The 18,008-nt window shown below is 52.1% G+C and overlaps 3 protein-coding genes across 9 annotated transcripts; 1 reads left to right on the plus strand and 2 right to left on the minus strand.

The window, feature by feature from the left end:
- Nucleotides 1-233: 233 nt before the first annotated feature.
- On the minus strand, nucleotides 234-10,637 carry HORMAD1 (HORMA domain containing 1). 5 transcript variants are annotated; one of them, XM_072028026.1, is made up of 14 exons: nucleotides 10,531-10,637; nucleotides 9,782-9,836; nucleotides 9,295-9,439; nucleotides 8,905-8,968; nucleotides 7,220-7,256; nucleotides 6,957-6,977; nucleotides 6,833-6,859; nucleotides 6,295-6,362; nucleotides 4,934-5,085; nucleotides 4,362-4,615; nucleotides 3,486-3,552; nucleotides 2,384-2,460; nucleotides 1,799-1,882; nucleotides 234-1,246 (listed from the first exon to the last, which is right to left on the minus strand). In XM_072028026.1, the coding sequence occupies exons 2-14, from the start codon at nucleotides 9,812-9,814 to the stop codon at nucleotides 1,175-1,177; spliced, it is 1,101 nt and encodes a 366-aa protein (XP_071884127.1). In that variant the 5' UTR covers nucleotides 9,815-9,836; nucleotides 10,531-10,637; the 3' UTR covers nucleotides 234-1,174. The 5 variants fall into 5 exon arrangements, with proteins under 5 accessions (XP_071884127.1, XP_038023834.2, XP_071884128.1 ...); XM_038167906.2 differs by having other exon boundaries at nucleotides 10,466-10,626; XM_072028027.1 differs by having other exon boundaries at nucleotides 10,470-10,624.
- A 579-nt stretch (nucleotides 10,638-11,216) lies between these two features.
- LOC139999537 (uncharacterized) lies at nucleotides 11,217-14,688 on the plus strand. 2 transcript variants are annotated; one of them, XM_072028033.1, is made up of 9 exons: nucleotides 11,217-11,835; nucleotides 12,335-12,447; nucleotides 12,647-12,725; nucleotides 13,148-13,212; nucleotides 13,350-13,414; nucleotides 13,605-13,633; nucleotides 13,898-13,994; nucleotides 14,272-14,356; nucleotides 14,535-14,688. In XM_072028033.1, exons 1-9 carry the CDS (start codon nucleotides 11,729-11,731, stop codon nucleotides 14,600-14,602), a joined length of 708 nt encoding a protein of 235 aa, XP_071884134.1. In that variant the 5' UTR covers nucleotides 11,217-11,728; the 3' UTR covers nucleotides 14,603-14,688. The 2 variants fall into 2 exon arrangements, with proteins under 2 accessions (XP_071884134.1, XP_071884133.1); XM_072028032.1 differs by having other exon boundaries at nucleotides 11,221-11,835; nucleotides 13,347-13,414.
- An 803-nt stretch (nucleotides 14,689-15,491) lies between these two features.
- On the minus strand, nucleotides 15,492-17,614 carry LOC113839874 (HCLS1-associated protein X-1-like). Of its 2 annotated transcripts, XM_072028031.1 has the most exons (8): nucleotides 17,465-17,614; nucleotides 17,135-17,343; nucleotides 16,947-17,062; nucleotides 16,796-16,841; nucleotides 16,598-16,713; nucleotides 15,943-16,093; nucleotides 15,716-15,860; nucleotides 15,492-15,621 (listed from the first exon to the last, which is right to left on the minus strand). In XM_072028031.1, the coding sequence occupies exons 1-7, from the start codon at nucleotides 17,515-17,517 to the stop codon at nucleotides 15,742-15,744; spliced, it is 810 nt and encodes a 269-aa protein (XP_071884132.1). In that variant the 5' UTR covers nucleotides 17,518-17,614; the 3' UTR covers nucleotides 15,492-15,621; nucleotides 15,716-15,741. The 2 variants fall into 2 exon arrangements, with proteins under 2 accessions (XP_071884132.1, XP_071884131.1); XM_072028030.1 differs by having other exon boundaries at nucleotides 16,947-17,343.
- Nucleotides 17,615-18,008: the final 394 nt, after the last annotated feature.

An 18,008-nucleotide genomic window follows, 5' to 3' on the forward strand; every position in this document is an offset into this window, starting at 1 on the left:
CCTTGACCCACACCTTGCTGCAGGTCACACATAGGGCACGGGGCAGCACCAGGGGCTCTCAGCACCACGCCAGGAGCTGGAGATCCCCCTGGGGCTGCACCGTGCCTGTGTCCCCACTGCCCGGCCAAGGAAAGTTCCACATCCGCGGGGTTTTGCCCCATTTGCTCTTTTCCTGCCTTTCCTTAAGACCACGAAGTGCATCCCAATCAGAACGTGAAAGAAACACACAGCCACACATTGAATGCTGCTTTAATGGAGAAATAAGATAAAAAGATGTCAGTTTAAATTCAAATATATCAAGAAATGCTCAGCTATCCGCATTCAAACACAGGAGCTGTGCAACAGCTTCCCTCCAATTCTTTTACACTACATGAAAAAAGAACAATTATTTTGGCAGAACAACTCAGCACCTTTTCCAATTCCTGCAATTAATCATTTCTGATACATTCAGGCTTCTTTTTCAACTCATCTCACACCCTGAGAACCGGTGCCTGCCAGGTTCATACCCTTTGTAAATATATATGAACAACTGTACACAAATCCTGGTATTTTGGCAAGAAATACGTGGTTAAAGGTATGGAGAATGCTTGCTTATTGTTTGTCTGGTGCCTTTGGTCTGGAAAGAATGAATCAAACATCCGTAACTGTTCCAGTTCTGCTTGCTTTGTAGTAAAACCAAGAATTGTAACACAGCTTAACAGCTTTCTTAAACTTGCTCCAGAAATTAAGAAAACCTGCTCCAAAAATTAACGCCGAGACTCGAGGATTTTGGGCCCTGGAGGGCAGGTTGTGACCAAGGAGCTCCTCAGCTTTGACATACAGCCCAGAAAATGTTACCAGTGAAATCTCACACTTCAGGGTTTAAGCACGTTATTAGCAGGGAGCCCCCATCCCCCAAATTACCTTCGTTACAGATTTTTTCATTTTTATCCCAGAGTTACGTCAGTAGCCAGCCTCTGTCATTCCTGATGGGGATACAACCTCCTACAGAAAGGAACTTCTGATTTACTCCACATGGCTTCTTGGTAGATTTTTCCTTAGAACCCACAACAACTTGACTACAAATAGAACAAGGTCCCTGAAAGAACACTTAAATATTAACAATTGCATTAAACAACCAAAGGGAAGTGGTGTGGAGAAGCACCCTAGAATCCAACAGCTGGGAGAGGGGTGTCTAAAACTGCTCCTTCGGCTCACTGATTTTCCTCCTTTTTGGCAGCACGTCTTGACTGGAAGAGGGTTCAGGCTGCAGGGAGAAACGAGGCACAGGGTTACAGGTCATGGTGCTGCATGGGCTGCTCCTCGCTGCCACCACATCTAACCAGAAGAAAATCCACCCCAAACCTAGCTGAGCACCCAGCTCCTGCTGCTCCCCACTGCTCAGAGTTTTTTTTTTTTCTTAAACACCCAGAGCAACATCTGGGCACTGAAGTTTTTACAGCACAACCTCCCCCAGCAGCAGGGGAAAGAGCAGGGGATTTATTTACACTACAAGGGCAGTGCCCCCACGTGCTGCAGCTTCAGGCAATGCACCCCAAGCCCGGTTCCTGGAGCACTGTGCCACCTTCTGACCCCCACCTGGGCATTTCTGACTTGCACACGTATGACAAGGTGAGTTTAGCCTCTAGCTCTGCAGCACCTCTGCTCGTTTAAAGCAACTGTCTCGTCTAAATTCTAGCATTGTTTCATTTTTTCAGCATGAACCGTAACAGAGGTTGGAGTTTTATTCACTGCTTGCAATAGGAAAAATAGGAAAAAAGTCTTAAAGAACAGAAATAGAAGAAAAGCTGATACTAACGATGTAGGTTTGAAATATCTTCCCGCTCCTTGTCCTGCTCTCTGACATATTCAGTTCAGATGTCTTACTTGCCAAATGATCAACCTAAAAGGAGAAGATAAATGTTTGCTTGTGACAGCAGTTGTTTTTTTTTTTTTTTTTTTTTCTCCAGGGAATATAGTCTAAGTTTAAAGCCTGAATAGTAAGGCTGTATCTTAAGTTTTAATCAAGATCTTAAAAATCAAGTTTTCACCTGCTGGAATTAGAAGAGAAATTTCTGTTAGGCAGAGTGCTGATTTATGGCAATTTACAAACATGGGAAATTGCTTTTCCATTTCTTGTAGCCTCAGTCAGCCCAACTGTTTAGTTTGAAAACTGATCAGAGCACCAGCCTTTGGTTATTCCTTCTGATTGCTGTAGAATATTCACCAGTTTTGTAGAACACTGGGAATTAAAATCGTAACGTGCTCTACTGCTGAAAATACTGTTTTAAATAAACCTTCGGCAGATTACTGATTAATCACTTGAGTTAACTCAAAATACGGAGCTCAAAGCTTCACAAAAGCTCTAGTAAGAGTTGAAGATGGCAGGGAGTGGTTTCCATACCTGGCGATTGGAAACGTACAGACTCCTGTTCTCTCCAGCCTTCGTAACTTCATCTCCTCCACCAGGGACACCCGGTTCTGTAAAAGTTGTTAAATAAAGCACACAGTTGACCAGGCACTAACAGCCTCTTACCACTGCAACACTTTGACACGAGGAAAATGCACGGGTTTATGTGACACAGACTCACACGTGCTCCTTGGAAGGATGGGCTCGATCCCCAGACTCTCGATGTACTGCTCAAAGCCCATCTACATCACACCTTGCTTGCGAGGATGAACCCTCACGGGTTGGTTTTGCACTTCTGGCACGCTTCTACCCATCCCAAACCACTGTCAGCAGGTGGCTGGTGCTTTGTAACCTGGCCACACACAGCTGAGGACCTCTGCCTGCAGCTCCAGGTCACAAAGACCAGGCAGGAGGAGGAAAAAATGAGCTCTGAGAGCTGGAGAGTTTTATTTATTTATTTTTTGCTTCTAATCCACTGTGTTTTTTTCCTAGGATCCCCACATAAGCACAAACTGGTTAGAGGTGACAAACAGGTTCTTCAGAGGGGGAAGTGACTAACTGAACTATTTCTGGATGACAACCACATTTTTCTGACAGTCTGGCAGGTCCCATAAAAAAAGCATTTTACCAACCCTGTAAGACAAGCTATTCATCATACTTTTACATTATTTTTTTTTGAATTCTTGTGAATTCTACAAGCACATAAAAGCTGCATAGCTTTTAGTGGGTATTGCAGTTCTGCAGCCTACTAACATCAAGAGAAGTGGTTTACATGTGCTCTTTCCTACGCATTTCCGTGATTATTTTTCAACAGCACGGGGATATTAAGCTGTTTTTGAGAAGTTGCACCTTTCTGAAAAACAACTGTGATGCCGCTATTTAAATACACAGATCCTGTGCAGTGTTGGACTTGGATACCCCAACACATTGCACTAGTGCTTCATAGAACAAATCCAGACTAAAACAAAGGCACAGCGATGGGCATGAGGAAAACACCACAAATCTGGCAGCCTACAGCAGAAAACTGAGTATTTCTTTGAGTTGCATCAGGAAAGAGGCACAAACTGAAGAGACTTGGAAAACAGATAAATTTTACCTTGAGCTTCCAAAGTATTCACGCGGTTATCATCATCTTCCACTTTATTATCTAACACGGGGTCTTCCTAGATAAAGAAACGGGTCTGTTACTTACAGCAGACATAAAGAAAAGTTTCTACTCACAAAAAAGCTTTGGAACAGATCTTAGCAGATGGATTCTTGGTGAAATGAACTGCTTTAAAATAAAAGAATATGATATGGGACGTACAGACTAGCTCAACGTTAGTTATCAATGCAGGCATACATTTAATTCAATTACTGAAAAACATGTCCAATTGTGAAAAATGTGCCCAATTGTGGAAAAACTGTAACAGATGCTAGGAGAAAACCATCAGTGCACCTTTGTATTGCTGGTAAAGCAGCGATGGAGCCGTGCACAGAGGTAGGGGGCTGCCAAACAACTGCTGGGGAGGCCTTGGTAAGGAGGATGAGCCAGAAGCCCTGAAGCTCCTTTCTCACCTATGGCCAGTGTGGAACAGCAGAGGATTTCTGCACCCAACAGCCCCTAAGTGTTCCCTGCTGCCTGCCCAATGCTCAGCGCCATCTCAGAGGCTCCAACACCAGCAGGACGTGAGAGTCTGTCAGCATGTTCAGATTTGGCTGTGCTTTTCCTGACAGAAATCCCAATCCAGAACCAAACTGAGCCGCAGCATCCCCAGCTGGGTTTACCCCGCTGTCCAAGAGCAAATTCAGCCCTGGTCAGCACCGCCTGGCCGCAGGGGATTGCTCAGGAAGGGCACGGGACAGCCACAGGGAGGTTTCAGGGTGGCTGGAGCTGAGCAAGCAACCAAATGCACCCGCAGCACACCGCTGCTTCCTCTCTTGCTGCTCCTCTCCTGCCTCAGAGGGCTGCACAAAGCACGTGAGCTCTTACATCCATGTGCTGGTTTTCTTCTGGATCATCTCTGTCCACTCTGAGCACCTGGAGAGGCTGATCAGTATCTCCTTGCTTCAGTATGCTCTCATCGGCGTTTTCCATCCTCTGTTTGTCAGTTGTCACTTTGACTTTCAGCATGTGGAAAGGCGTTGGCACTTCACCCATGCTAAGGTGCATGGGCTCTCCCTCAAATATCATCCCCTCACATTCACCCTCCTTAAAACCAGGAGGCTGGTAATCAGGTGGTGTAACTGTAGGGAAGAACACACGAAGCGTTGCACTGCAACAAAATATGCTCTTGTCAAATTAACCTCAGCTCCTGCAGCTAAAAGACTTTTCTTCTTTTTTTCCCCCCACTGAAATCCTTGCTCCAATGAAGTCAGTTGTAAGATTGTACAGTCTGTACAGAGATCAGATCTGTGCCCCTTGGATTTTAGAACCTGTCCCAAGAAATAATTAAACACGGGAAAATTTAACAAGTGCCAGCCACCACGAAGATTATAGGTGGAAATATTTCTTTGTTTTCAAACGTCTTAGCACAGCTGATAAATTAATCAGGAAAACACTACCTTCATCGTAATAAAACAGCTTCATGGTCAGGCAGACATCATTTGGTAAGGGACCCAGGTTTTGCATCAGAACGTAAATCTTGCGAATGAGGAGGATGCTTGCCTTCTTGGTGTCTGCACAGGCGATCGGGGAATCACTCCCTTTGCTCTTGCTGGAAATGGACAGAGTGTTCAGCTTTTTTATACAGGATGGTTTCAGTGTTATAATACACAGACACGTTGGAGAAGCAGACATCCCATTTCTGGGATCACAAGGGCTGCAGCTCCTACCACCACCGAGGTGAGCTGCGTGCTCTGTCCCTTGTGAGATCAAATTCTGAGCCAGGAACCTCAGGGAAGCGTTGGGGTGCAGCAGTTGTGCCCTACAGCTATATTTTAGATTACACAATGCTTAAAAACAGATCTGAAATAGAAGCTGGTACATTTGCAAGCCCCAGTCCTACTAGGTCTCTCACACCTGTAGTATTTCAGGGGCTGCGAGTAACACTCCTGACTTTAACAGGGAAGGTTACTGATAAGGGAAGATGCCTGAGGGACTCCTGGCATCTGGCTCTGCAACACCCAACTCTGTTCTCCAAGCAGCTGCCCCAAATTCTACCTTACTGTCATTAAAAACAGAGAGGTCTTGCTCTGCTGCCACTCCCTGCTCCCTCCTCCTCACAGCCACCTTCCCAGCCGCATTCCCTGGAACTCATTAACATCTTTACAAGAGCCTGATCATTTCCCAGAAATAGCCCAGGTCAGAGAGGTGGCAGAGGACCTGAGCAGCCAAAGGCACGTGAGTTATTTCACAAGGCACACGGCCTTTCGGAGGCACCTGAAACAGTCTCAGATGTGTTTCCCAACCCCGCAGACATTTCTCTTTCCCCGCAGGGTGGCAAGGAAGCTGGACTTGTTTTCGAATCAGCACAAAACCAGCCTGCAGTGGCTGCCTCCCATCTCCTGCCACCACGCGACTTTCAGAGGTACGTAACCAACCTCAGGCCAAAGGATTGCAGCACTGCAGCCCCCTCCCTTTTTTTTTTAAGTTTAGAAATCATTTTATGTCAGAGAAAAACTGGAAGGAGTACGTTACGCAAGGAAAGAACTGGTCACGTTTCGGTATTTGTTTAGAACAAGTTACTTCCTTGTAGCTAAGGAACATTTTTTTACCGCATATTTCACAAATATCCTCACGACACACTAAAACAATTCACTGTATTTTAAAAAACAGCCTAACTAATAAGGATGCACTGATAAAATCAGTCGTAAGATCCAGATTTAGAAGAGCAAAAGCCAACCAGAAAATCTGAAGCTCTTACGTTCGGGTTGGTGCATGCAATGAGCTTTAAAACCACAGAGCAGAGCAGTGGGGACAGTACCTGCTGAAATTCAGGAGTGGCCCGTTGTGGGTATACTTGAATTTGAAGTGATAACATTCAGTAATTGTCTGCAAACAAACAGCAATTATTAAAGATGTCAAGCAAACAGCTCCTGCTTCTACTCAGGCACCCGATAACTTGGTATTTAAACAAAATGATGATAGCTCTTAGCTCCCAGCCTGAAATACAGCATGGGAATACTTCAACAGTTTTAATGCACGCTATATTAATCAAATCAAATACCTAAAGTTCCTCCCTGGAATCACCACAATGAAATATTTTACAGGAAACTTTAGTAGAAATTTTTATTATTAAATATTCTATCCACATTTTAATTGCTATGGAACTATTTCACCCAGCCCACAGACAGGGGGACAGTGGTTAGTTATGGATTTTCCCCACAAAGAGCCAGGGGTTTGTTACACAGAGTTAGGACATGCATCGGGGAGAAAATTCAGCCCTACTGCTTGTATACAGGCAAGCTTCACTCTGCCTATCCTGTCATTAGTCATCAAGGAAATTATTCTAGCAGATTTACCTGAGGATCTTCCGGGTGGGTATAGACCTGGATTTTTAAAAATAAAGACAGGAAGCAGATTAAGAACTGTACATACATCCAAGCATGGATCCTTAGAGTAGTGCCTTACTTCTGATGTACTTACCGCTAGGACAATCATTCTGAGCTGTTGGAAACATAATCAAAGCAAAAAAAAAATATTAGATATACTCTACAGCCTTTTTCTGCTTACCAAGCTGTTTTGTTTCTTTAGCTCTCAAAAACAATTATGACCACTGGAGGCCTATTTGAAGGAATCTGAGCTACCCTGTAACCAGAAAGTCCTACAACTACAGTGGCAGGCAGTGGAATTCTATAGATGAACATTCCCATACCCTTAAAAAAAAAAAATGATATTAGAAGACTTACATATTTCTTCTGCAAGGCATCATAGCATCCTAACATCCTGCAAAAATCAAATAAGATTGTCCATCTAGTCCGGATTAAAATACTCCCACAGAATTAAAGTATTTGTGCACTCTTACTACTGCTGCAGCAAAAATAATGCTTATTCCATCACGTCTTTTTTTATTAGTAATAACAGTTTTTTACTTACCAAGTAAAAATACGATCTATAAGGAAATAAAACAAGACAATTGGATGCTTATCAGTGTCAAATTTTATAAATGGATTCACAAATCAGTGTATGAATACTTCAGCTGAACATCTCTGAAGCACAAAGGCGTTATTACTTAGCTGCTGGAATTTTGTTTTCCTGTAACATGCAAACAGGACCCCAAAACTTACTGTAATTGCCCCTGCAGTTCTTTTGAATGTGGTCAACGAGCAGGCGTTACTTTTGGCACGTCCACGATGCTGAGTTACAAAACTCTGCTCACCTGTAAGCAACAAAGGGCTTGCACAAGCCCTTGCCAGCATCCTCAGGCTGCTGTGCCACTGCCCTTGCATGCTAAGGCTTGGTTCCCATCTGAGTGACCCAGTCACACCTCCAACATCGCAGCTCAGCATCTCCAGCACCTCGCAGTGACTGCCTTGAAGCCCCAGCTGCTGGACTGCTTTGTTTCTAAATGCTCGCCCTCTCATTCTGGTGTAAGCGTGAAAATTGAGAGGTCCTAAAATCAGGAATGTGTCCTCTCAAAGCCCTGGTGCAGCTTGAGCTCGACCACAACACGTTCAGTGCATGGGCAGTGACTCCAGTTTGTTTCCTAAAGGGTTCGACGCAGCCTGCAGCGGGGTTAAATCCTGTGCACGAAATTGCTGCGCCCTTTCCTCTACCCTGCAGGACCGAGAGGACCTCGGGAGTCACCCAAACACTTCTGGAAGGAAACCAAAGCCACACCTGGAGGCACCCGGCAGTGAAACAACTGCAGGCAACACCCCAGTAACCAGAGGGCATCTGAGCAGTGAGGAAGTTGGAGGTATTTAAGCCCATTCTGCAGCAGAGCTGGGGAGGAATCCATTTCCCCAGGCAGACAAGCAACACCCCAGGTGCCCTTTGCCTCATACACACCTTTTTAAACAGCAGGGAGGGTGGCCAGGAACCAACCTCGTTGAGAACAGAAAGGAAAACGATAAATACCTCGAGTCCCAGCTGAGGCACTCGACTGGGTGAACGTGCAAGAGGGCAGAGACAACTCTGGTTTGGAATAGGAAGGCCCACGGTACCACTTTCCTACACAAAATTAGCGCCAGAGCTTCAAACACGAGATGCAGAACAGCAACAGGCTCAGTTTTTGTGGGAACACTGCACCCTCTACCCAGCCACAGAGGAATTGCTGGTTAGGTTTTTTGCATTCATCTGCATCGTGAGCATTCTCCTGCACCCATGGAAACCAAACATAAAGCACACTCAGCCTAAACAATGACTGAGCCCTATGAAACACCGGGCTGTAAGCTTCCTAGAACAGGAACTGAAGAAATCAGTGACAGCTTTACCAAAGTGCGTGCGGTTTTATTTTCTGAGTAAGAAATTGTTACTAAAAACACTGCCCGTGCAGTTGTTTACTTGCAGAAAGTGAAGTTTTCTTTCGAGTTGCAAGCAAGGAAGGCATCTCTCGAGCTCACACACCATGCAAGTGTTCCAGTTCACATACCATTTCACCAGCTGAGTAGAGCCAGGACAGTTCTTGTCTTCCCTCAGGATTTTGACGCATAGATCTCAAATCAAAAACAAAAAAATATGTTAAATTTTTTTATATGTTAAATATTTTTAATATAATATTTATATGACAAAATTATGACACTAAAAGTGAAGTTCATTCCCCAGAATTGTATGTTAAAAGTCGGTTTTCATTTACATTGCTCTAAATATTCTAATTCCTGCATCAGCATCACCCCTATCTTTAATAAAACTCAGTAATATTAGCAAAGTTTCATTACACTCATAAGAAATAGCTATTGCCTTTAATTAAATGAACTTTAATTTATTTAAAAATGTCAACTTAACCACCCCGTGCCACTGCATCACGCAAAGAGTCTGTTACCATCCAGGTATCTTGTCCCATAGGCACTTTCAGGGAAGATCCCCCTCAGGTACGTGATGCAGGACACTGCCACCGCCAAGAGCCTCTTCACCAGCGTCAGAGATTGCTGCTCTGTGGTTATTTTATTGGGAAACACGACCGCACTCTGAAAGAGGAAAAACAGCTTTCAACATCGAACGCGCAGCCTGCAGCCTGTTCCGCTGACGAACATTTTAATTGACAAACATTTATAAAACTAAGCATTTTCTTCACACTTGGTGTTACTATGCTTTTAGGACATTGACAATTTTTACCAAGCGTGTGACCGCAAAGTTCAGACTTTTAAACCTATTTTGAGCACCTTTATGCTTAGGTGAGCATTGAATTAATCCATAATTTTCCAACGCAGAAAGCTTACAAAGCACCTGGGTGCATTACTTCAGCTACAATTCACTATGTTTTTCTTTATTCAACTAACACGCTGTGCCGAAACATGATGAAGTCATACCGTACAGTTCTTCTGCTTCTGAGCAGTTGCCATTTTGCTGATTTTACTCTTCTGGCTGTTAAGAAAACATCTGCATTAATGCACGTACAAGCACTGCTCAGGAGCGCGTTCAGCTCACGCTGCAGCTATTTGGTTTTATCAACCCCGTAGCTGAACCTACAGATGTTTCCTGGGCAATTTACCTCTATCAGTTGACAAACTCATTTAAATGGAACAGTACAGGAGGTCTTATTTAGTAATTGGCTGTGTTAGACACGGGATTTTTCACTTCTAACAACCAAGGGAAAAGCTGCACGAGCTAAGTGAGATCAGGGATGCATGTGCATGGGCAAAACCCACCCCAATCACCACCTCCCCTGTGTGTGTCAACACAGAGCCCCCCTCCCCAGCTCCCCACACATAATTACAGTATTTTGGGCCTATTGGCATATAGGAGCCTTTGAAATAGATGCTACGTGTTAACACCAGCCAAAGCCAAACCATTCTGCTTTTGGCCACCACCTCCAGATTTTGGTTGTTTTCCTTCACCACTCAGATGAAAACACACAGACAGAACCTTCCACGGCTCCTTTTTTTTCCTGTTTAACCACTTTTTGACAACCCCTGACATTCAGTGGTTTAAGCATGTGGTACGAACACCCCAAACAAGCCTTCCACAGCCCTGTCTCTCGAAGTGAGATGCACCTATGATGAAGGACGGTAAACCCTTCCCTTTGTAGTCCGGAAAATACACCAGATTGGAAATACACCTCCAGAAAATACCACACCAGGCTGAAAAAGCCGCCCCACAGTAAGCACAAGGGCCTGGCACAGTCCCTCCCCCCTCCCTCCTCAGAACGCAGCTGGCCCGGCCCGCCCGCTTCCCTCCGCTTTTATAGCCCGCGAGGGCCGTGCGCAAAACGGGGCGGGGCTACGAGCTCTGCACGCGGCGCCGCGGGCCGTGCGCAGCCCCGCCTTCTCCAGCCCTCAGGCGGCAGAGGGGCCGTGCGCAAAGCTCCCAGTACGCTCCCAGTACACTCCCAGTACACTCCACTCCCAGGCTTCTTCAGAGCTCCCAGTTCTGCTCAGAGTCTCCCCCTACCTGCCCCCAGTTGCAGGGTTTTCAGTGTAAAAAATAAATGTATTTAAGAAGAATTTTAATCCCCATTCAGCTGCTGGGATTGCCTTGCACAACCAGTGCTCTGTTGCTGCCAGTACAACGGCCAAAGCCAGAATTAAAAGCACTTGTTGGGTTTATAATTAATTGGAGGTAACTGTTAGATTTTAAAAGCCGTGTGCTCACACCTTGCAATGTCTGATTTTGGAACCACAGAATTCAAGCCATGGAGATGGAAATGCATCCCCGGGTACTGCTGGTGTTACCTTCAAAAGGCCGTCACCAGCTCCACCACAGCTCGTGTTCTACACGGGGTCTTGGTTAGGGACCCCTCAGCCATGCAGATCGCTGTCCCCAACAAATTGCTGCACCCCAGCCTGTCCCCACGGTGCTGCAGGGGATGAGGATCTAAGTGGGCCTCTTCCTTCAGCTATAATTATAAATGCCATAATGTCGATCGCTCCTGGACCTGAAAAATCTTTTGAGAAGGATGCTGCTGTGAAAAATGTAGTGAGGGAAGTGGTGCTCATCTATGGGAAATCCAGGGAAGCCCCCACCACGGTCAGCTGTGAGGCTGAGCCTTTTTATTCAATCAAATTTGGGAATCGTTTTGGCTAAAGAGGATGCTGCAAGTGCTGTGATCAAGCTGGTGGTGGACATCCCAACTCTGACATTTCATCACATCGTTGGGATGTCAGCCCCCTGGTCTTACAGAGGAAGAACCTCCGAAGAACCTAGGGGAAAAGACCCCAGTGTGATGCCACAGCTGCCACCTCAGGGGGCACCTCTGTGACCTCAGAGGCATCTGTGCTCACCCCCGGGGTGAGCCTGAGGTCTGCAGTGCCCCGGAGATGGCGAGGAGAGCTCCCCGAAAGAGGCGCCCGGGGGCACCGCCGGGCCCCTCGCAGAGCGGGGCCGCCAGCAAGCCCACAGGGGAGGCAGCGGGGCCGAGCCCCGGGTACGGGGCGCTGAGGCTTTACTGGGAGGCAGTAGCCCCAAGTTTTGCCCCACAGGGGGGCCAAGCCCCAAGTTTTGCCCCACAGAGGGGCCAAGCCCCAGGTTTTGTTCCTTAGGAAGGCCAAGCCCCAGGTTTTGCTGTATGGGGAGGCCCTGCCTGGCTGTGCGGGCAGGGACCCCGCCAGCATCCTGGGACACAGTGGCCATGGTAGGGGACTGTCCCTGCTCCCTGAACACCATGGGGATATTGAGAGTAGATCGAGGTTAGATGTAAGGGAGAAATTCTTCACCCAGAGGGTGGTGAGGCGCTGGAGCAGGCTGCCCAGGGATGCTGTGGAGACCCCTGAAAATCACCCAGCCCCGCTGCCCTTCCTTGCTGCTGCTGGGAGGTCCCTGGGAGCCCTCCCAAGCCCTGTCCTCGGGCAAGGGGCTCTGTTGAGGCTGCTCCTGCCTGCTGTGGCTCCTGCAGACAGACAGGCTTCATATTTTTCCTCCCACAGGTGCCTCCACGTGCAGGTTGGGCTGCAGGAGGTGAGGCACTCGTTGGAGTTGGTTCCTGGCTCTGCCAGCCAAGAGCCTGCAAGGCAGCATGACACGGCCAGGGAAGCTGCAGGTAAGCTGGGCACTGCTGCTTGAAATCCCCCGGGGTGACCCCACGGAGCTCCTCTGTGCCCAAGGAAATCGCTCCAGCAACATTTCCCCCGTGGCAGAAGAACCAGAGGCTGCTGTCCTCTGGGGCACGCCTCTGGTGGGGATTTAGGGCAGGAGAGCTCAACACCGAGAGCTGACTTTGTGCTCATTTCTCTGCCCAGAGACGGTCGTCGGCACTGCTCGCCATCTGGCAAGGGTCCTCGTGCTGCAGACCCTTCTCAGCGCTTGCATCCTCGCTGTGTACGTACAACACGTTTCTGTTGTGGATTAGGGGAGAAATGGGACGGCTGCGGGCTGGAGTGTGAGCAGGGGAGGGCAGGGGGTACTGCCCGGCCAGCACACCGTGGCTACCACTAGCCAAAGCTCAGGCACTGCCGTTTCCATTCTGTAGCTGTGTTTATTTCCCTGGGTTATTCCTGTGCCCTTTCTGAAGGTGCTCCTGGAGCCCTTCCTTCGGGGAAGATCTGCCTGCGGCGTTGGGCAGCGTGGACAGAAGGAGTATTTCAAGGAGTGTTTCTCCTGAGGGCTGCCCCCTCAGCTTGCTCTCCACAGCAGGCTTCCAAAACGGCTTCTTTCCAGGCTGCAACTGGAAATCCACCCACAGCGGGGGTTGCCTAAAGCTTGGAATATTAACAACAATACCAAAACTCCCTCCTTCTTAGGCAAAAGATGACCCTGCGCAAGAAGGAGCTCTTGAAAATCCTCCTCGTGGCCTCAGTGATCTTTGGTGAGTTTTCACGAGGAAATACCTGGCCGTGCCCATGTTCCCTGTGTCCTCCTTTCACCCGCTGCCACCCAGCAGCAGGAGGAGACGCCGTGACCACGGGCAGAGTAACCGTGTCCCGGTGATGTGCGTTGCAGCAGCCGGCACAGTTTGCTGCAGGACCTCGCAGCCGGGCTGGAAAACGGGGGCGAGGAAAACGGCCCAGGTGAGCGACTGCTGCGGGGCAGGCAGCTCCTCTGGGAGTGCTGCTGCTGCTGGGAGCTGGGGGTTCGTTTTCTGCTCTGGTTCCCTCTGGAGCGACCTGAGGAAGCGGCAGCTTTGCCGTGTGTCCTCGGGGAAGCCCACGGGGAGCCCCAGCAGCTTCGATTCTCTAAGGGAGAGCTTTTCCTTTCCAGAGGCTGCTGGCAGAAACGGAGTCTCTGCGGTAAGAGATGTTTCCTGAGCTGGGCTTGGTTTTGGGCAGTAGCCATCTGCTGACCTCTGGCTACTTGCACTCATTTTCGTAGCCTCCTGGGCTCGCGTAGGTCTTTGGGTCTTTGCCTTTTGCTAAACCCGGTGATGAAGGGAAGCACCCACGTGAAAGAAAAAGAAAAGAGAGCGGAGCACAGCCTCCTTGTTGGGCTTGGAAGCTCTCCGGAGGGGACAGGCTGCGCTCTGATGGGATCTACTGCTTTCCTGTTGGCCGCAGGAACTCTCTGGATTCCATGGAGGTCCAAGCCAAGAGGATCCAGCTCCTGCTGGAGCAGCTGGCTTCACTGAGGGCAGAGCTCAGCAGCGTGAAGGAGGTGATCCTGCACTTTGTGAAACGAGGCCGGGATGAGCACAACCCCTGGAGAGGCTGGAGCTGCAAGCGTAGAGGGTGGAGGCAAGGCTGTGGGGCCTGGCCCACGTCTGCACTGTGGCTTCAGACACAAATAATGCTCCTCAGCCCTTCCTTCTCCTGCCAGAGAGCAGAGAGAGCCTCGCCTCCCTCCAGGCAACGCGTGCCTTGAGCTCCCCTGGAGAAACTGAGCCACTGCTGCTGCTGCGGTTCCCTCCTGTGATTGCTTTTGTCTTTCCCAGGAGGTTCAGGAGCTGAAACGGGCAGCGTCTGAGACAGCTTTGGAAGACGATGCTCAGCCGCCTGACCGGGCACTGGAAAGCTCAGGTACAGCCACACGCTCTCACAGGGGCTGAGCAGCTTCCCTCCGAATCCCGGGGCCGGGTCCCCCTTTGCTGCCCGTGCTCGGCGTCCCCGTGGGCGCTCGGGGCCTCCCAGCACCACCAGAGCTGCTCCTTGCGGTGCAGAGCAGCAGCCAGGTGGCTTCTCTGCTTTCCCTGTGCAGCTGGGCACCTCCACCCGGCGAGGACGGTGGCGAGAGACGAGGGGCTTGGCACCAACAACACCGTGTGAGCACCGTGTAAGCACCGGGGTCTCCTACCCCGCAGCCTCTTGCACCCTCATGCCCCTTTCTTCATTAAAGGTGCCACCACCGAGCATGTAAATGCCCAGAATTGGTCCTGCAGGCTTTTTTTTTTTGCTTCTTCCGTGCCATGAACTCCTCCTTTTAACCATCTTGCAGGTTTCAGCCCTTCCTGTGGGGTTAGCAGATCTCCCCACAGCCCGGTTCTGTTGCTCAAGCCCGCGGTGCGGGTAAGGATCCTAAAAGCCAAGGTGTAACGCAGGGCACCCTTCTTGCACCCTAGAGGCCTCCTGGGGACACTTCCTTTAATTTACTGCCTTCTCGAGGTGTCACAGAGCTCTCCAGCATGCTCCAGGGGCCTCCCAGGGGCCCACGTTTTGTTCCAAAACCAGCTGGAGCCATCGGAACGCTCCCCGGTGACCTCGTCCTTCCAGGCAGCACCACGGCCCTTCTGTGAATCGATAACCCACTCCAGAGTCCTCACGTGTCTACAAGGACCACCCGAAACCCTCCCAGTGACCTCCAGTGTCCTCCAGGATGCCACAGAGCCCTCCCAGTGCTGCCTTCAAGCATCCTGGGGCCCTGCAGTGCTTCCTAGGACCTGCTGGAGGCCTCGAAGGGCTCTAGCACACCATGAAGACCTTGCTGGACTCCCCAGTGCTCTCTGCAGTCCCCTGCAGGCCTCCCAGTCCCCCCCTGCTGTTCTCCAGTGCCCTGCAGGTGCCTCCCAGCACTCCCAGTGCTGGCGATTCCCAGGCAGGAGGGGGAAGGCGGGCTCGGGGCTGTCTGCACCCACAGGGCAGCCCCCGGAGCCGCCGTGAGACCCCCAGCTCCAAATCTGGGGGGGTCCCGTGCCCGAAGGAGCCTCGCACGCCACCGTTAGCATAAATAGATTTATTGCTCTGTACACATCTACATGTTTGTCCCCAAAACGTGGTGGTGCCCCAGAAGGGGGGGGGCGGGGGCAGCCCCCAGCGCAGCCACCGCGTCCCTACAGGACCTGGCCCACCTGCGAAGAAAACGGGCGGTGAGAAGGGGCTGCGCCCACCCCGGGCACAGCCAGAAAGCCCCCCCCCTGTGCCCCCCACACCCCTCTCACGTACCGGGGGTGGCCAGCAGGAGGTCAGGGCTACCAGCCGGAGAACCAGCGACGGAAGAAGCTGCCCAGCACGGCCGAGGGGTCGCTCAGGGTGGGCGCACGGAGCTCGTCGTGCGGCGGCCACGTGCCTGCGAACTGCGCCAGCTCCCCTGGAGGGCAGGGGGGGCTCGCTCGCAGGGCGCTGTCCCCTTCCCCTCACCCCTCCTGTCCCCTCCTCAGCACCCTACTCACGGTCATCCACGCCGAGCAGCTCCTCGCGGTGCTCTTTGCTCTGCCCGTCCTCTGTGGTGGTGCTGACGAAGGCCTGGGAGCCCCTCCGCAGGGTGACGGTCGTCTCGCGGCGGCCGTGGCTGTCCTGCACCGTGCGGCGCTCCTCCACCGCCTGCACGGGGCACACACAAAGTGGCACGGGGCACCCATAAGGTGTCACAGGGTGCCCACATGGGGTCATGGGGCACCCACACCACAGCACAGGGCACCCACGCGGTGTCAAGGGGCACCCATGCCATAACACGGGGCACCCACAAGGTGTTACAGGGCACCCACATGGGATCACAGGGTGCCCACTAAGTGTCATGGGGCACCCACACAGGGTCAAGGGGCACCCACAAGGTGTCATGGGGCACCCACACGGGGTCAAGAGCACCCATGTCATGGCACAGGGCACCCACGCCATGGCATGGGGCACCCATAAGATATCATGGAGCACCCACAAGGTGTCACAGGGTGCCCACAAGATGTCACAGGGCACCCATGCTGTGGCATGGGGCACCCATGAGGTGCCATAGGGCACCCACACGGGGTTTCGGGGCACCCACACGGGTCAAGGAGCACCCCCACCATAGCACAGGGCACCCACAAGGTGTCACGGGGCACCCCCACTCACCCCGTCAGGCAGCGTCACTTTGGTGACGGAGACGCTCTGGAAGAAGGAGCGGGGCTGGGGCTCGTGGGGCCGCAGGATGGTGCCCAGCCCCACCGAGGACACCTCCGAGTCCAGATCTGCGGGGGGGCCGCACGGTGAGCGCGGGGAAGGGGCGCCCGGCCCCGACCCCCCCATACACGAGGCGCCCCCCGCACCCACCTCGGTCCTCCCTGCGCTCCGGGGGGGCCGGGCGAGCGTCCTCCAGCTGCAAGGCAAAGCCAGGCACCGGTCACCAGAGCCCGGTGCCGGGACCCGGGGGGGCTCTGCCACCCGAGGGCCCCCCCCAGCAGGGCAGGGCCCCCCCACCTACCTCAGGGAGGAGGCTCCAGGGCCGGGCCGGGTCTCGGGAGCCCTCGGGGCCGTCCGGGTGCTTCAGCATCGAGTCCCGCAGCGGCCGCCCGGGGCTGGGGCCGGGCAGGGGGGGCTCTGCGGGGCACAACCGGGGGTGAGGGGGGGGGGTGAGGCTCCGCCAGGCCCCCCCTTCGGTCCCGTTCCCACCTATGGCCGGGGGGGGCTCGACCCAAGCCCCCCCGAAGGCGCCCAGGAGCTCGGCCGCGTCCCGCAGCAGCTCCTCGAAGGCCCCCCCGGGGCCGAAACCGAAGCCGAAGCCGAAGCCATCGGGGGGCGGCGGCGGCCGGGGGGGGCCCTCGGCGGCCTCGTCCTCGTCCTCGTCCCGCGGCGCTCCGCCGAACAGCGGCTCCCGGGGCCTGCGGGGGGGATGGCGCTGAGACCGGGAAGGGGAACGGGGAGCCCAGAGAGGGGGCCGGGGGGGTGTAGGGGAGGCCCGGAGGGGGCTCCGGGAGGGGGTCCCGGGCCCGGCCCCGGTACCTGCGGCCCCCCGGGAGCCCGAAGAAGCCGCGGAAGGCGTCGTAAAAGCTCATCGGGCCCGGCCGTAAAGCGCCGCCGCCGCAAAGCGCCCCCGGGGCCGGCCCCGGGGCCTCCCCGCCGCCCCCCCCCCGCTGCCCCCCCCCCGCCACGGCGCTTGTGGGGAGGGGACGGGAGTGGAGGGGGCCTGGGGCCTGCCGGGGGGTGCAGCCCCAGTAACACACCAGTAACACACCAGTAACATACCAGTAATACACCAGTAACAGCAGCAGTCCCAGTAGCACCAGTAACACCGGCAATCCCAGTAGCACCAGCAGCCCCAGTAGCACCACAGCAGTAACACCAGCAGCCCCAGTCACACCAGTAACAGCGGTAACGCAGCAGCCACCTCATTAACGCCAGTGGTCCCAGTAACATGAGTAACCCCCGTACCACCACCAACAGCAGCCCCAGTAACCCCAATAACACCAGCAGTCCCAGTAACACACCAGTAACCCCAATAACACCACCAGCTGCAGCTGATTCCGGGTAGGGATATATTTAGGGT

This window comes from Anas platyrhynchos, chromosome 26, assembly GCF_047663525.1.
Source record: "Anas platyrhynchos isolate ZD024472 breed Pekin duck chromosome 26, IASCAAS_PekinDuck_T2T, whole genome shotgun sequence".
Classification (NCBI taxonomy): Eukaryota; Metazoa; Chordata; class Aves; order Anseriformes; family Anatidae; genus Anas; species Anas platyrhynchos.

Bases quoted from the DNA above. Each gene is read 5' to 3' on its own strand.
- HORMAD1 (XM_072028026.1), bottom strand. From the start codon at position 9,814: ATGGCAACTGCTCAGAAGCAGAAGAACTGTACG. The intron at 4,616-4,933 runs GTAGTGTTTTCC...TCTTCCCTACAG, and splicing joins GCTGTTTTATTACGATGAAG to TTACACCACCTGATTACCAG. The intron at 1,883-2,383 runs GTATGGAAACCA...TTCTCCTTTTAG, and splicing joins TGTACGTTTCCAATCGCCAG to GTTGATCATTTGGCAAGTAA.
- LOC139999537 (XM_072028032.1), top strand. From the start codon at position 11,729: ATGGCGAGGAGAGCTCCCCGAAAGAGGCGCCCGGGGGCACCGCCGGGC. The intron at 12,448-12,646 runs GTAAGCTGGGCA...TTCTCTGCCCAG, and splicing joins CACGGCCAGGGAAGCTGCAG to AGACGGTCGTCGGCACTGCT. The intron at 13,415-13,604 runs GTGAGCGACTGC...TTTCCTTTCCAG, and splicing joins GGGCGAGGAAAACGGCCCAG to AGGCTGCTGGCAGAAACGGA.
- LOC113839874 (XM_072028030.1), bottom strand. From the start codon at position 17,517: ATGAGCTTTTACGACGCCTTCCGCGGCTTCTTCGGGCTCCCGGGGGGC. The intron at 17,344-17,464 runs GTACCGGGGCCG...TCCCCCCCGCAG, and splicing joins GGGCTCCCGGGGGGCCGCAG to GCCCCGGGAGCCGCTGTTCG. The intron at 16,842-16,946 runs GTAGGTGGGGGG...TTTGCCTTGCAG, and splicing joins CCTGGAGCCTCCTCCCTGAG to CTGGAGGACGCTCGCCCGGC.